This window comes from Pundamilia nyererei, unplaced genomic scaffold (genome assembly GCF_000239375.1).
Source record: "Pundamilia nyererei isolate P.nyererei 1_Seehausen unplaced genomic scaffold, PunNye1.0 scaffold00129, whole genome shotgun sequence".
In the NCBI taxonomy this organism is placed as follows: Eukaryota; Metazoa; Chordata; class Actinopteri; order Cichliformes; family Cichlidae; genus Pundamilia; species Pundamilia nyererei.
In genome coordinates, this window is record NW_005187530.1 from 1,131,443 (window position 1) to 1,149,277 (window position 17,835).

General features: G+C 42.4%; 1 protein-coding gene across 2 annotated transcripts in view; it reads right to left on the reverse strand.

The window, feature by feature from the left end:
• znf407 (zinc finger protein 407) overlaps positions 1-17,835 on the reverse strand; it is a 157,316-nt gene that overhangs the window by 127,975 nt on the left and 11,506 nt on the right. For both annotated transcript variants that reach the window (XM_005743245.2, XM_013913384.1), the window contains exon 4: positions 16,457-16,571. In XM_005743245.2, the coding sequence (XP_005743302.1) occupies positions 16,457-16,571 (115 nt within the window). The remainder of the gene's footprint in view (positions 1-16,456; positions 16,572-17,835) is intronic.

The following is a 17,835-nucleotide window of genomic DNA, read 5'->3' on the forward strand; positions in this document are numbered from 1 at the left end:
TTCTTAAGGAAGCACACTTCCTTTAAATTCACCCATATGCAAATTTTAAGATGTGATTTGCATTTTAAAGTATTTAACTCCCCATATTTATTGGGCTCTGAGGCCTTGCTGATCATTGATTTATGTGCTTCCGGCAATCATATTTCCATATTTTGTGTGGTTTTTAACGACAGTAATAATTCAAATATGCAAAAAGTTGTTCTTTGAACGATATCTTTAATTATATCCTCAAAGCATCATTCCTTTTCGCTCCTTTTTTTTCCACTTGCTAAGATTGTCTTTGAATAAAAGAGGCTGAGGAATCATAATTTGGAGTGCGCGATGAGACACTGACAGGCAAAACTCGGGTTACCTTGTGCACCGGGAGACGTCTTAGCATGTTTTGCCCATCTCCAAAGCCACAAACAGACTCGCAGTGCTCTGGTGTACAGGGACCCGTGTGACCTTGTCCCCAAAGCCCTTTATTAATGCTGACATTCTTTCACCACAAATCCAGTCTCAGATTGTGAAATTCGTCTCTTATGCTCAACCAAAAACAAAAAAAAAACCACACACACACACTCACACACACACATTAAAAAAAAAAAAATAATGACAAGACCTTCCCCCTCTGTTTTGCCGCTAACACAGAAACTTTCTCTGTCACCTCTTCTTATTAGAGTTGTCAGAGTCGCCGCATGCTCTTATGAAAGCCGTCACCCTCCACATGATTAAAAGTGGCGGGTTCCCACCACCGTTTGGCCTATCAGCGTCACCGAGCAGCCGTCAAAATGTGCATGCGGTCCTCCTTGGCCATATTCCCTTTGTCACCTCGGCACGCTGTTGAAACTTTTTAGAATAATAGCCCGCCTGTTCGTGAGCACGGCCGGCTAATATATCAGATTAGTGGTGTTTGGTTGCAAAAGAGGGGGAGAAAAAAAAAAGGGGGTGTTTCATTATCTTGTTCACTTGGTAGGCTGCATGCTGTGAGAGTCGATATGAAAATAAAGATTAATTTAACAAAGGAGCCTGCACATTAGGCCCCCTGACCATAATGAGCTGCACAATACCCTACTTCACTGAAAATTATGGTATTATCATGCTGCATGTCGGAATCCTGCAAATCAATACACCGAATTTAAAAGGCATTTAAGTCAAGACTATTAGAATTACTACTATTTATGCGTTAAATGTGAGGAATATGATCCACTTTCGCTTTGTGTGTATTTTGTTACCGTGCATCACTTTTTGCATCTGACTGTAAAACCTGAAACAAAACCTGTTTACAACAACACAGGTCTGCACATTTCCCCATTCTCTCTCCAGCTTTCTCTCACTCACACACACACACACACACACACACACACACACACACACACACACACACACACACACACACACTTTTTTCTAACAAGAACACGAAAAAAAAAAAAACACAGTTACAACAGCAAGAATAATGCAGAATAATCACAATATTTATTTCCTGAAATTATACTTAAAAAAATAAACAGCAAATGAATTCAAAAAACACATATTAGTAGCATCATAATTATTACTAATAATTACCATTATTACTGTAATATTTTTTTAATTATCTCCATCAAATACATCCAGCGTGGTTGATGGTTTTTACACGTTGCACTTCTGTAAATGCAGGGATGCAGCGAGGCTGACTTCAGTACAAGCCAAACACATTAACACGGAGCCCCTTGGAGGATGCATTTCACCCCAGTGTTTAACTATCACTGCCGAGTCTTGCACCGAGTGCACGCAACATATGTTAAAACACCCCCCACCCCCACCGACACACACACACACACACACACACACACACACCATCCGAGACTCACTGGCACACCACCCTCCACCCCGCAATTAAGCTTTAAGCCTCACTTCAGATTTCTGCACGGTGGCTTTAAAACTGATCACTGCGGATCAGCGCTCTTATATTTAATTGATTTAATGTGATGCTTGTGTCTGTTACATACACATGGACAGACACAGGCTCTGCTCAGAAAGAGCACCCGAACTCTTGCAGTACACTTGTGCTTTCAGTGTTTGAAGAAATCACCGTGGGTGAATGCTTAAAAATTTTTTTTTAAAGATTTATGTTATATTTGGATATGCATTTAACACAGAAAATGATCTACTTATTTACACACTTGCACTCATACAGACCAGATACACACAGGGCTGAACCAGTGAGGAAGTTGAAATTAATTAATTTACAAAACTCTTAGATAAAATCACAGAAGTATGTGGCCAAACTGGTTGTGCAAACTCCTCCAACATCTGTTTTAGGTCCCACTAGTGAAAGAAAGGTTTTTGTGGGGTTTTTCCCCTTCGCTTTGTTTTTTCCCCCCCTTCCTATTTGGTAAAATTCTATATCAAGCAAATCAATTAGACCACGCTGAAAATCGCTCATCTGGTGTAGCAGAGCTGTGAAACAGAGTGTAAAACTATTCTCTCTCTCCCTCTCCAGAAAGGTTATCGCGTTGTATCTTATTGCCTTTACCTGCTCCTATTCACTGTGAACATGCACTGATTTGAATAAGCGCCGCTCCAGAGGCTCTCTTATCAGATCCCAGACGGGTGTGCCAACACAGCAGTATCAGGTACACACCATCTCTCTTTCTGCCTCTTCCCCAAAAAAAGAAAAGAAAGAAAAACTTAAGAGAAGAAAAGGAAGAAAGCAAGAAGAAGAAGATGAGTTGCATCTGGGATCTGTTGTCTGATAACGCGATCTGGCTATAATCACATCCAGGCTGGTTATGCAAAAGTGACCAAAAGAGGAAAGCAGTTAATCCTTCTTTGGAAATGATTCCCCTTTTCCGTGTTTTCTTTTCTTTCCTTCTTTCATTTTTTAAATTTCTTTTATTTAGGCTTCTTTTCATATCCAAAATATATTTTCTACATCTGCCGACGTACAGACTCTTAATTTATTTCATGTGTAAAATACAAAAATATAATACACTGAATTTTTAAGTGGGGTATTATTAAAAAAATCATTATGTAGTGTGATAAAAACAAATTGTAGACCCGTTAATGTGCAACAATTACCCACCGAAGGCATTTTTTTTTTAAATTTCATTTCATTAATAGCCTGCATGGGGACTTTTCTTTCTTACTGTACACAGCTAAAGGAATATAATTCCCCATAGATGAACTGGTTTCCAGTTCCATGTTGTTGTTTGCTTTTGCTCTATAAGGAGAAAACACTAGCTTGCTGAGGCATCAGTCAGAGCAAAGGGGGGTGGGGTGGGGGGTTAGCGAGCAACATGACCTCAGAAAATGTATCCTCCTCGGGTAGGTTAAACATACAAACACACAAACACACTCGCTCACAAACAAACACGCACTGAGGCCATGCTCGCTTCCCCGGTCCTCTTAACAGGCTAACCTGCTCTCTTCATTAGGGTGCTGTGGGGACTTATCACTGTGTAGTCTTTGTCCTTGCTGTAATTGCCCTCTCGGCATGTCAGCTCCCACCCACCCAACACCATCATAAGCAGCCCCACACCCAGCCAGCCAAGCCAGCCAGCACAGCATCAGACCCCCTCGTGACAGGCCTGGTGAGACGGCGGTGCGGGAAGTCTCTCCTGAGACCTGCTGATCGGCCCCTGAGGTCCGCCGGTATACAGAGGCTTGTCCTAGTTAAAGCAGCACCGGCAGGGACACCCCCCCCCACCCCCCCCTCACCGACCAAACGCTACGTCTGCCCTGCCATAAGCCCAGCCTCTAACCTGACTCATTTATTACTGCACCAACATCCAGATGTACTCTATCGTCTCAACAATGATATGTGGAAATGTTCTGTTAGCAAACTTTGTTCTTTTTCCTCAGTATGACTTCAGCAAGAGGTGGACAGTGAACTACATTTAAATGAGCCTTCACATTTCTCACACTTTAAGGGACGCACACATTCAATGAAGTGTTTAAGCTGCTTGTAAATGAGCACTTCTGTCTATAACAATCTTTCACTTCATTATCCGACTTCCATCAGCTTTGGCATTGCAAGTGTCTTTAAATTAAACCCCCCTTTTTTGTTTCATGTGATACGCATTCTGATTCTATCTTATTTAAAAATGACAAATATCAGTTGAAATAAATGAAGAAAGAGTTACACATCCGATCTTATCTTTTAACAAAGTGAACACGCTCTCAACTGCATTGCTTTCATGCAAGGCATCCACATGTACCACACACCCAGCAGTCACATATTGCAAATGAGCTCTGTGACTGTGGCTTTCTAGCAAGTTGAATGGCGCCATCTAATGTTCAATAAAAAGACCACAAGTCACAGCGACGCCTGTTTCCTTTTGAGTTTAAACCGCATTCAAAGTAAGGAATTAGTTCTTTTTTTTTTGGGGGGGGGGGTTGCTTGACGCTTATGTAGCCTATAAAAGTCCAAGCGATCTGATTTTTGCTGCAGGGCTTGGAAGGAAGCGGGCGGGCAGGCAGGCTTTGAAATGACCATAAAAGTGGGCAGAGTGAACCCCTTAATTTGAAATTTAACTGTAATAGACAACAAGCTATCAGTGTTGCAGCATAATTCTGACCTCTGTTTGTTTTGCTGAATACACAGAATAAATGAAAAAATGCTTCCTCTTCATACGGTGCGTTCCTCCTCATCACACTCAACGCTTTTTCTTTCCTCCCCCCCCTTTGGGGTAATCGATGTGTCAGCGTTTTCACGGCTGACTGCAGGGGTTCAGACCTACTCCTTGCCTCGGAGGGTTCGGTGGTGCAGAGGTTAACACGAGTTGCGTTGGACAGAGCAAAGACACTGTCGCTGACAACGGGGGCTTCTACTTTCCTGGCCACATGTCCTCTCTTTTTACAACAGGCCTGACACTTGTGGATGCTGGACTGGGAGGGCAAGAACCCCACCACCACCACCACCTTACAAATTGTACTCCACAACATTATCCCTGTCACATGGTTGGGCACAATTTGGTGGCAACTGTGTCGATGAGAAGATCTTCGAGGCAGCCGCAGAGCTTTAACCTAACCTCTCTGCCGCTTAGCACAACACCAGCTATCAGGGCCACGAAAGACACGAGCGACCAAACAGCGAGACCTTTAAGATATGTGATGCGCAGTCTGACGTTTTAATAACTTTGTCGCACTGCATCTGTTAAGCAAACACATTAAAGTGGACACAGTGCCCCCCCTCATTAAACACACAACAGTGTAAACCCTCCTCCACACTTGCATAAACACACACGTACACAAAGAAACTCATTGCCTTTCTGCATCCCTGCATCCATCCAACGGATGCCACCAGCAAGCCTTGGGAGTTTTTCTATGGGGGTGTTTTATGCATCCCACAGGGCTCAGAGACAGTGAGATGTGGCTATAGCACACAGAGGATCCCAGTCAAGGACACAGGCAGCATCACTCACTCCACCATTATTTCCTCATATTTAAAGCTGGGCAGGCGCAGGGGTTTACCTGGGGGACTGGAGCTGCACATGCAGAGGAGGGCGGGTGATTTCAGGGTCCGACGGGTGTGCTGGGGGACCGAAAGCTAAAGGAGACGCGTGGAAAGGAGAGAGAAAAAGAGAGGGAGTGACAGAGGGCTTTATATGTCAGGCCGGTGATACCAGCATTTTTATGGCCGAATATTTTTCCTCTTGTCAGAGCTGGATAAGGAATCACCATAAGGTTGGGGAGCATGAATATTGCCCTTGAGGGCCCACTGTGGCTGCTCCTGTTTATGGTTGACTAGCAATCAGCCACCGATTCAGGACCTCCAACCCCTCATCCATCCACGTCAGCAATTAATCAATTAAACGGGCAGCAGGGAGGAGTTGGATCGGCTAGGTGTGTTAATACAATAGCCTGTTAAGGCTGATGTAATTTCATCACTAATGTCACCCATTCATCACGGCTTATTATCTGGTTCGCATAGACAATGGTCAATATCACTTCATAAATCTGAGAATCATGGGGATCTTGTGATATTAAGCCCGAAGGATGCCACCAAATGATGGGCCGCAGAGCGTGAGGGCCAAATTTAACGAGAAAGGCTGCTGAAACAAGTGTTCAACATAATGTGACGGATTACACACAAGGGCTACAGACTTTTTATGTAATCCCTGAGCAGAAAATAGAACTCTTATTATGAAGACCAAGGCAAACAAATGCCATCTGAGACTACTGCTGGTTTGATAATATACAGATCACATAACTGTCCCCGTTGTAGGACTTGTTAGTGTTGAATGTAATGTATGCAACGTCGGATTAATCTGAAAGGGTAAAAAATTATTTAAAAAATTAAACCCCACCATGGTCCCAGCTGGTTCCGAGACTTACGAGGAAACCGCAAGCACGGAGATATCATGCCTGTTTAAAATCACGGTGCCATATCAATAGGCTTTTATCATAGCAGAAAAAAGGCGAGTTGGTGTGTGTGTGGACGACAAATGTGTAAATAGCTGGTAGCATGTGGGCGGAGGCCCTGTCCGCATGTGTGCCTGGCATGAGCGCGTGTGGGCCAGACCACATGTGATACCCAAAGTGAGAGCGGGATTTGGCGTACCGGTGGATATGAAGCCTTCTATCCCTAACAATGTTTTTTGGACTCGAGCCGCTGACAGCTGACAGTTTGTGCTAGTACTTCATAACTTTAAATGTCACTATTTTCAGGGCCAAAATATTTGAAAACTTACAACTCAGTGCTTCTTGGAGAATTGAGTTGAAGCAAGGGTAGAAACAGGCTAGGCCATTACGTCAGGTTAATGTAATGTATTGCAATGTCACAGCAGTATTCCAGAGCTTTTATAGCTCTTACCAACACCGCAGCGTTTGATGCATGTCTCGTTGCTCACTGTGGATTTGCAAGGCTCACCGAGGCACCGTGGTAATGGGCTGTACAGATGAACCCGACTTGACCTAACAACTGATTGTAATCTATGGATAATTGTTTGGAATCTGATCAAGCTGTTTCATTAGACTTAAGGGTTTAGCTCAGACAGGCAGCAGTGTTGATTCATTCTGCAATAAATAGAGTTTGTAATCAAAGAAACTACATCATATCCATCATATCAGTTGGACAGCACTGACTGGCCCGCATCCAACACTTAACAGAAGACCAATACCTGCCCCGCACATCGCTCTAATGCTACTAACAGCTTCAGTCAGACAAAAAGAGCTTCTCTTCCACCCAAGCCAACATTTCCCCAGCACTCCCAGCAGGTACATCAGTTCAATTATGATGATGGCAATGACTGATTGCATTTTACGTCTCCCCTGTTCCCTCAATAAGTCTGGCCATCACATGCAGCGAGAGCGAGAGAGACGGATGAGAAGAAGGAGAGGAAAAAAGAGAGACAGAGACAGAGATAGCGGCGTCATCCTCGGTGAGCTACAAACATCCCAGATGCCAGTCTCCGGGACGGTATCAAACATCTTGGTGGTGGACTCGCCATGAAAATAATCTATACCTACAGGAAGTCAATTAAAAAGTGCCAGGGGAGATTAAGAGCAGCGTGACGGCTTTTCGTCAGGCCACCGGTTTGTCTAGGAGAACCAGCGTGTCGGGACGCTGCCGTGTGAGTGAGTGGAAGGTAAAGTGTGCGCGTGACGGTAGTAAAGACGTGTTGGGAAAGCGAGCGGCAGCGGAGGAAAAGGAGAGCGTTACCGAACACCCTTAAAAGCCCCCTCATGAATATTAAAAAGGCCTTTGGCAGTCGGCAGCTCTGCCACAAGTTTGCAAACCAGCATAATGTGTCTGTTTGCGCTGAGAAAGGCTCAGTCCGGATATCAATTAAATCAAGCTTTGTCAGTCTGATGGCCCTCTCAATGGAGGGACAGCCCATTCCCCTCTACACATCAGCTCAGCTTTGTGTCAACCATTCATCTCTCATCCTCCCCTCCGCTTCCTCCTCTCTCCCTCTTGCCATCTTTATCAGCCTTGACGCACGCTGCCTCTCTCCCTCTCTTTCCTCCTTCTTTCCTTTGCTCTCTCTCTCTCTCCGTCTCTCAAGCAGCCGGTAACTGAATGCACAAATTACTCTCCCCTCCACCTTTAACTCCCACTAAATCTTTCCCCTTTTCCACTTTGCTGAGCTGGGATATTTTATTCCTCCATCAAATATGCATCCCATTAATTAAGTTAAATTACTCCTGACTGCCAAATATCCCCTGCCCCGATGGGTGTCAACACAGAAATGCATGACTGTGAACCTGCAATGACACGGCCCCAACACTTAAACATGAGTTACAGCCTTTTCCAGCTCCATCCACGGGCAGATTACCAGACACTTTGGGCTCCTGGAATTAAGCACCCGTTCGCTCCTTCCCCCCCTCCTCCTCCACCCAGCTTTTTAATAAGTGCACAATGGATGACACTCGCACTTCTGACAATGAGAGGACTGATATTTTAATTACACCCCTTTTTTCATCTGCCTTCCTCTTCATCTTTTAATTGCTGTTGTTAATCACTCATTAACTTCCTTCTCTCTATTTTCCCCCTCCTCCTACAATATACCTATGACATGATTAGCTCTATAGAATGGATTGTTCAGCAACATTTTTTTTGAATCATTTATCAACTTTTCAGGATAAAGTTTGAACCTCCTTTGTCCCAGTTTGTGGCGAAGGGATTAAAACTTATCGTGCTTCCTAACTAACAGAGCGTCTGTTTGCTGCTATCGGTCTTTAGAAGGTAAATTAAAAGTGTAAAAAACGCTACCATGAAAAGGGTCTTGTGAGACCAAAGTTAGTCTACTTCTCTTCATTTTTGCCCTGCAAGTTAAGATTTAGCAAAAACAAAGTGATGAAAAAAGAAGAAGAAGAAAAAACTGAGAAAAGGCTGAGACCACAACAAGTTTAATGTTTTAGGAAAGAAGCTGCATGCGCCTCTTAACTTAGCCGGTCCTCAAGAGTTGTATAACTCACAATCATACGCTTATGTGCTGTGCTGGCTGCTTAGCTTAACTACTGATGTTGCCGTTTAAGTGTCTGAGCCCAGTGTTTGTTTTGGTTTGTGTTTGATTAAAGGGAAATGGTTTGATTATGAAGCCCTGAGGCCCCTGTTGTGGACCCGCTAAAGAATATGAGATTGTTATTAAAACCTAATAGGACTGATATGCTGACAGCGATTTCTCTCTTTGTCTCTCGCGCTCAGAGATGCTGAGTGGGGTCCCAATCCGAACTCTTCAAAAGCATCCTTTCGCCAACATGAAACTAACTGAGAAAACAGACTTTGTCTTCCGTGAGCACCTGCACTCGTGTTAATTTGAAGTGAAAATTTAATAGCATTTGTTGCCTTTCTGCTGAGCGTGAGGCTCCGCGACACAAACGCAACTGATAAAGCCGCGCGCCTGTTGGCACCTCACCTCGGAGATACCTGTGAGGACACGTCACTAGCAAGGAAGTAAGAATTTGACAGTTCACTATAAAAGTGTGAAGCTGCACACCGGTGGATTTATACTGATGCATCGACGCTGTCTACATTTTGCTCTCCCTCCTGCTCTTTTCTTTTTTTTTCCTGTGTGTGCACATGTGCCTGCGCAAGAGTGTGTTTCTATTGCAAAAAACATTAATTTTACAAACATCAGCCCAAGGCTACTAAACACATCCAATCCATTATGCTGCGCTTTATCGTGTTATGGGGGGTAACGGGCTGTAAAGCTGTCTTGGTCATAAAGAGCGATCGCGGAGTGTCGAGTCAAACCAGAACGCAGAGCTCTCCGAGCCATACGCAGGCCTCGTTATCATCAGAACAGCTCCGTCACATACTTAACCTTTCCAGACCAGACTTTCTGCATTATTTTCCAAATGACCTTTAGCGTTACTTATTTCATTTCCGATAATGGCACACTAAATTTAGTTAAATGCATCAGAGCAAAATGTGTTTATTTTGGTGAAGGGGTCTACACTGACTGACAAGGACCGTGTTCCCAGAGTGAGACGCTAAAGTGTCCGGAGCGGTAAACAGCACTACATCTTCCTGATGGGAGCAAGTGCCAGGCTCCGTACGTGATGGGCAGAAATCTTAGCAGATTCATCAAGTAAGTAGGTCATAGGAATTGAGATAAGGAATACATAAAACAGATATATGAATATGTGGCTGTCGCTTTATCCACGCAGATGTTCATGGATCTACTGGAGGGTCAAGGTCAGTACACCAACTTCTAGGTGTGACACAAATATTAATGAAGTATATTCAAATACAAAAAAAAAAAAGATTAGTAGTGTTCTTTCAGATGTTCATGCTTTATTTTTCTAATTCTCTTACTTAAAGTGCATCGAGTTGCATATTTACAAGCATCTGAAGGCTGCAAACGAAGCCAATGAAATATGCAAACACTAAAGGCTTATTGTTCTGTGCTAATAAATTCAAAATTCCTGCTTACAGTTCCTGCCAACATGCGGTGCACACTCTTGGTCTAAATCATTAAGGGCACAATGAGTTTTGAAAAGGTCTAACTCTAACACAAATACATAGCTATCCTGGAGCTGTATTATCACACAACACAATCCCTCAGCAGCCTGCGAGGAGCAGCGTGCTTCACGCCCTTGCTGTACAGGCGGAGGGGCTTGGGTGGAGGGATCTTAGCAAAATCGCTAATGTACGTGATGATTAAGTGTAACTCAAATACCGAGCGTGTTGTTCGTAGGCCTGACAGGCAGTAATTTGGTGTATTATATTCTCCGGTTTTAATTGCACGCCACCAACGTGTCCCCGTGACACGTTATGAAGCGATGATGTACAATTATTTCAGGGCGGCGGGAGATCAGCGGAGTGACATTATAATCATCCTCATAGGGATCCTTCCCTTCATCTGCAACAACCATTAATGTTTAAATGAAGAAGAAGGAAAAAAAAAAACAACATAAAAATAGTTCTCAGGGAGTTCTAACCAGAATCTGTTTGAGGATTATAGAGAATCACTTCAGGGGAGAAGGAGAGGGGTGTGGATAGACAATAGAGGGGCTGAGTTAAGTGACGGCTTTCTCTGGATAAGCAGCAAGCTAAGATGCTCCTCCACTGTCACTGCCAGGCCTCACACTACTCATACAGGCCCGGGCATTAAGGCACATTACAGGGGATGAGCCATGCAGGGCGGAACTGATGGGCTATTCTAGGAACAGACCAGACAATCTCACAAGACAGGGGGGACATAAAAACCCTGACATGAGCCAACCCCATCCTGTTAACAGTCAAATCACACACACAAACACACACACACCCGACATGAAAACATGACTATATATACTCCAACGCTAAGTAAGGGGAGGGAGGGAGAAACACAATCCAGCTTCCTCTACAGTGAAGACAAACTTTAAGCATGCTGGAAACTTTTTGTGTTGCAAGAAAGAAACTTTTTCTTTTCTTTTTTCTTTTTTTGTTTGGGGGAGGGGGTCTAAAATTCCTGAAGTGACACTAGCAAACAGGCAGCTTATGACCCACGATCATAAAACCTCAGTCCACAAGAGGACAATCCATGTCCATGATGGTGTTAATACTTCTAAGGCCTGGGCTGAGATATTAAACCAATGCCTCAAAACATTTAGACTGTTTATGCATAATTTAACACCTACAACAGCACTGGATCTCCATTGCATCTTTGGGGAGGACAAGAGAGCGGGAGGGTGAAAATGCTGAATCCACGGCCTTTCTGTTAGATGATGGAGGAGAGGAGGAGGAGGAGGAGGAAGCTCATTAAGTGGCCAAGCCCCAATGTGGACAAAACATGCCAGGAGGAAATGCAACAATCTGCCATCTTGCATGCTCCGAGGTTTTTTTTTTTAACCAATTAAATATGAGAAATCTTATCTCTCGTGCTAATAGCAAATATGTGCTTTTCTGCTTTTTTTTTTTAAACACCTTAAGAGATCTTTATAGCAAAGTTTATACAGATGGGTCTTTAAAATTAAAAAAAAATAAACTCTGTTTATATGAGCAGACAAACAGATGTGGGGAGGGTAGAAGAACTGGGGAGGCAGAAAGCCTATAAAGTGGTCGGGATGATGAGCGCGGCGCTGACCAGCACACTCAAGTTTGACTGGCAGCATGGTCAAGGGTTCCAATCTGTCTTGGCCTCGCATTTGCATTTGTTAATTAAATGCCACAACAATATGATCTTTAACTATCAACAACTTCCCTGCCCCACCCCCGCTTTGGAAAAGAAAGCGGCGGCAGGCAAGTCGAAGCTAAAGTGAGGTGGACAGCCGAGGTGCAGCACGTCCGCTCGATCACAGAGTCAGAGCTGGGGTAAATGTTCCAGTCTGAAAGTTTAACAAGGAAGCGCAGCAATCGATGTGAGTGAGCAGGAAGGAGAGGGTTTTTTTGTTTGTTTGTAAGGAAAGAAAAAGCCCAGGAACAATGTGCTGAGCTTAAACAAAACGCCAATAAACCTAATCCAAGAATTCTGTGCCACATGGATGCCTGAGAGTCTGCAAGCGTAAAATAAACTGATACAACTACAGTTAGATAGATAGTTAAAGAAAAACAGGACCCAAACTGAGTTTTGTGTTAATTGACATGATAAACTGCGATTACACAACCACACGAAAGACCAAAAAAATATTAAAAAAAAATCCCCCCCAAACAAACGTATTTGGTTAATCAAAAAAGTTGGCCCGTCGAGAAAGCAGAGCTTAATTGCGCTATAATCTCACTTTTTCTAGGTCACCCGAAACAAAACGGGTAATCACATTACACCTGAAACACAGTCATCCATTAGTAGCGTGCTTTGGATCCAGATTAAAGGACATATCATGAAATGTGAAAAGTTTGGGAAGGGGGAGCAGGTTATGTGAATGTATGGCTCTGGCCTTAATGAGGGTGTGTCTGTGGGTTTCTTTGTGTTTGCTGCTCTTTAGTCAAGACGAGGGATGGCCCGGTGATCAGTCAGTACTGAAAGCACACACAGGGGCCGATTTGTCACCAGTGGCTGGCACTGGCAGCACATAGCTCCTCCATCTGCATGATTTGTGAAACCAGAGGCCGTATTTAGTAGTCCCATTTAAAGGCATATTGGAGAACTGTTCTGTACGTATATGTGTATGCTTTATGTGCGCGTGCATGGGTGTGTGTGTGTATGTAAAGTCAGACACTTGGTCAAAGCGCAGCACATTTGCAGCACTTGGGAGAGAGGAGGGTTTTTCAGCTGGAGGGCTTGTGAAACATGAGACTTTCCTCTCATTAAAGGAGAAGCTGTGTTTAAACCAAAGCTTGTTTGCTCCTGCTGTAATATGTTTGCGAACATCAGCGGGAGCAAATAAACACATTTGCTCCGCTCGGCTTTAGAAGAACAACAACGGGGAAAAAAAGTCGGCCTGTGACTGAACTAAACGGAACGGTTTATACAGAATCACACAGAGGGAGAAACTAATAACGCTGCATATGTCTTCATCTTAGCGAACGTGCAGCTGCAGAAGCTCGACGGGAACAAAGCCGGAAATCCCACAATTTATTGTATTCCCCGTCTGCATGTTAAACAGCTTAACACGTCCATCTGAACATGGCACGGCAATGAGGAGGTCTACCACGGGAATGAAAGGAGCTGAGCGCAACATATGGTCTACATGTAGGGGGTAGACGGCAGTGCAATAATAACTGTACTCTTGCACTACTGGGTATTTGTGGGCTGGTGGTTACCTACATAAACTTCCAATTAGGATTATTTGTACAGAAGAGAAAGCAAAATAAATGGATAGTTAAAAAGCAGCAATACAATTGTCTTTTAAGGACTGGAGTAAGTGGATTCGCATGTTAAAGGGATGGTACGCACCAAAATGAAATATACGCGTTATTCATTTCTTTTTCAGCCTGTCCTGTATAATAGAAGCAAACGGCACTGGCCTGGTGCTGCTCAAAGTGCCAACAGGATACATTTGAACTCAGCTTTAATCGTTGCTTTCCAGAAATCAAGACCCAGCTACTCACAAAAAATAAATAAATCTGCAAACCTTGGTGTGAAAAGTTTAATGTAGAAATCATTTTTCTTTTTGCCAAACTACACCTGGCAACTATATCACAATGCAGAGGGATATAATAACATGATTAATAAATGGTCAACTGATAAGATATATAATTTTCATTATTGTAAACTAAAATGTATAATTATAAAGTGATATTTAACAATCTTGACGAACCTGAGGTTATAACTAACATTATATTTAGTAATTATAACATTAATTAAAATTACTAACGTTAAATCATCATTACTATAGTATGATTTCTGTTCATATTATTTACACATACTGGTCATTTTATCAGGTACATCTGTTCAACTGTTCGTTTATGCCTTATCAGCAGCAAGTCAGTGCATTTAGGTTTATAGACATGATCAAGACAACCTGCTGTAACTGTGTCCTGAGTCTGAGGCCACCAAATGCTGCCGTTTAGTAGAGGTTGTTGCAACATAGAAAAACAATAATGGATTGCATTTATATAGCGCTTTTCTAGGCACCCAAAGTGCTTTACGATTCCACTATTCATTCACTCTCACATTCACACAAAGCGCATGTCTTTTCATTTTCTGAAAAGACTTTGTGAACTAACTAAAAAATACTGGCAACCACCAGTGCTGCCTTTCAGCCTCCTAATAGACACACCTTTGGTATCAATTTGAAAATCCTAAGTGCTTCTTTCTTGAGTAATCGATTTCACAAGATTCTCAGAAAACTTGACCTATGAGATTTGAACTCATCCAAGATTTAATTAGATGCAGTATGGTATCTATTTGAAGCTCCTACATCACTTTGTTCTCGAGTTATCACATTTACAAACCTAGGTGTCCAAGCTGCCTGCACGGCGGGATGATGACAATACCTCAACAGCCTTTTACAGCCGAGGGGTCATAAAAACCAGAACAAAAAATAAATAAATGAGAGGAAGTTTTATTCTTTGTTGGTTTAGTAAAGTTTTTATGACATATGAGGCACTGATAGACAGTCTGGATGTCTATAAGACTGTGAGTGAATTGCTTTCAAAAGGTTCTGTGTTTTTACTGTAATACTTGTACGGATTTACCTAAATCTTGCATACATTTATATGACTCCAATAATAAAATTTAATATAATAGTAATTTAACTAACACTGAAACTACTAAAAACTAAATTAAAACTAAACATTTTCTAAAAACAGTGAAAGACAGGATACCAACCACACCCTCAAAGTTCATAGCCTTGTGAGTTCCATGTTTTGCATTAATTATAATATAAAGTTATCTGTAAAAATTTATTAAAGTTTAAATATTCATTACACAGACTTTATCAACCACATACAAAGACTTTTGAACATCAGTTTCAACTTTACTTTAACCACCCAGTTAATGCTTGTTGATGGTTTATTCAACACCTATTAACCAATCAGTAAACACTAATAAGCCTGCCATTGTTGAACTAAATTTAAGATTGATTAAACATTATTTACCATTTTTTTATCCATTCATTTTTAACCATTTATTAAAGATAATAATGTTATCAAAGTATGCATCCACCACTTTGAAAAGGCCAAACATGACAGGATGCAAACATAAAGCTGGCCACCCTCAGCCAAGCTGTAACATTAGCTATCTGCATTCTTCCTGTGGTTGGAGGGTGTAGTTTGGCTGAAAGAAAATTATTTGTACCCAAACGTGCTGAATATTTTTGGGTAACTTGAGCCAATATTTCTGGAATAAAAAGACGTTGCTGCTCAGATTTCCAGGTGTTTTTTGTTGTGTTTTGTCTTTTGGTGTTGTTGCCACTATGAGCGTCACAAGAAATAAATACAAGAAAACTGCCTTTACCTTGTTTCGATTATTTTTGCACAGCTACAATTTTTCTGTAAATAGTGAATCCCTTTACATTGATCGGTTTACTTTCTTATTAAATAGCAGAATATGGATTTGGGTTTTCAAACAGAACATTAAGGCATTAAATGGACAGCAAGGTTCTCAAAAGGCAAACTAATCACAATCTGTGGACGTGTGTGACAGATAAGTATAAAAAGCTGTCTGCATCACATTAGCAAATGAAGCAAACCAATGCCACGTCTCTTATTATGACCAGGCAGGGTTAAATGGGTTTGAATTATGAATTAGCCTGAGACAAATGCAATTTAAAGTGGGCTGTACAATAGATAATCAGCAGGCCACACTCAACAGGAGGAGCAAACCAAACGCTTGTCTCAATTTTGAGCTTCAACTTGAAAACTGCGGCAGCTTTTCAGCAAACTGTGAAATATCTCTATTAGAAATGTGCATCCAATCAAATGTGAGACAAGTGACTAAATACGTTCTTATTGATTTGCAATTGAATCCTCAGGTGAGAGTCATTAGATGTAACACTAAAACAAACACATTCCCCGACTCGTAGATTTTCATGTTATTGCTTGACTTTTTCTTGTAAATGTCCAGAGCTGTAATGACTGGATCATCCTTCACTCCAAATTTGTGTGAGCAAAGCCGTTGTTTGACCCCCCTCGACTCTGCGAATTGTTACCCTTAAGAACGGCATACTCCGAGTAACTCACCCACATATGTCGCATTTGTACTCTCGCATGCCAAGATGTCTCTTCACGTGGTTCCTGGCGTCTCCCAGCTGAGCGGTTGCGAAGTTGCAGATCTTGCACATGAAGGGCTTAGACCCTGCAAAACACAGCACGGAGAAATCACATGCAACAATAATATTATGTTTGAAAGAAACGGCAATTTTAATAAAACACGACTGCGTAAGCGCTGGGCAGAAATCTGATTTTACATTACGGATCATTTTTCAATGCCAGGCGTGGAGAACTGTTATTAGTTCTGTGCTAGGGCTTCAATCTACTTCACAGCTACGAAATGACTTCAGAATTATAGAAACAGATGCCCTTACTCCAGCCCCCATAAAAACTACAGTCACACTCCAAGTGCCAAGCAGCTCTTCTTTCACTCTCTATCTATCCTTGTCACTCTCCTTCATCTCTTACCTACTCTTCCTTTGCCTGTGGATGCGTAAATTGGATTCCAAAGGTCAGGGCGAATACGTAAATCAATTCTGTGTGCGCTCACTACCGCCCATTCCATCATTAAAGCGCTAATCACTCTGGCGGGCTTCGCAGGGAGGTTTCTCCCTAATTATTGTCATTAATAAGTCCTGAGGGCGGGGTAGCATTTGAGAGAGTGGCAAAGCTTCTTCCTGCTATTCATCATTTAAGAGCAGAGCGAGGGTGAGGGCCAATGCCTGTACTATCTCTGTGATGCACTCACATCTACCAGCTCAAAGAGAAGGAAAAAAAAAACGTTGGACATGCTACACCATCTCAAATTTTAAATATAGAACACAAAAAAATGCTTATTACAAATGCAAGTTTACATTTCTTCAAAGATTCAAGCTATAATTAGTAAGTAACATGAATATTTTGTTCAACAGCGGCACAGCACAGTATGACACTCCAATATAAGTGGCAGCCTGGTGTAATATCCACGTATGCATCTTTGAGCAAACCCTCAGCCTCTCCCGGTGAATATCCCAAGACGTTGTACAATATTTATTCCAGGGGCAGCCGCTGATTTGATTAAGCACTTTGTGTAGATTACTAATTCGTTCATACACGGTTCACTTGCTGTGAGCTGGAAGTACGACACATTGAATTTTATGCCGGTAACGAAGATTGAAAGGCAAGCCTGTGCTAACAAGGCCCATAAACACAAGGGACGGGGAGTGGGGGTGGGTCAACACATGGGCAAAGACAACCTCTTCATTTCACATGTCTCCATAGTATACCACACACACACACACACACACACACACACAGCATAAAAGCAAGAGCAAATAAAGGCAAAAAACAAATATCTCGGTCCAAAACTCTACCCTTCACACCTTAATAAAGTGACACTTTTTCTCTCTCTCTCTCTCTCTCTCTCTCTC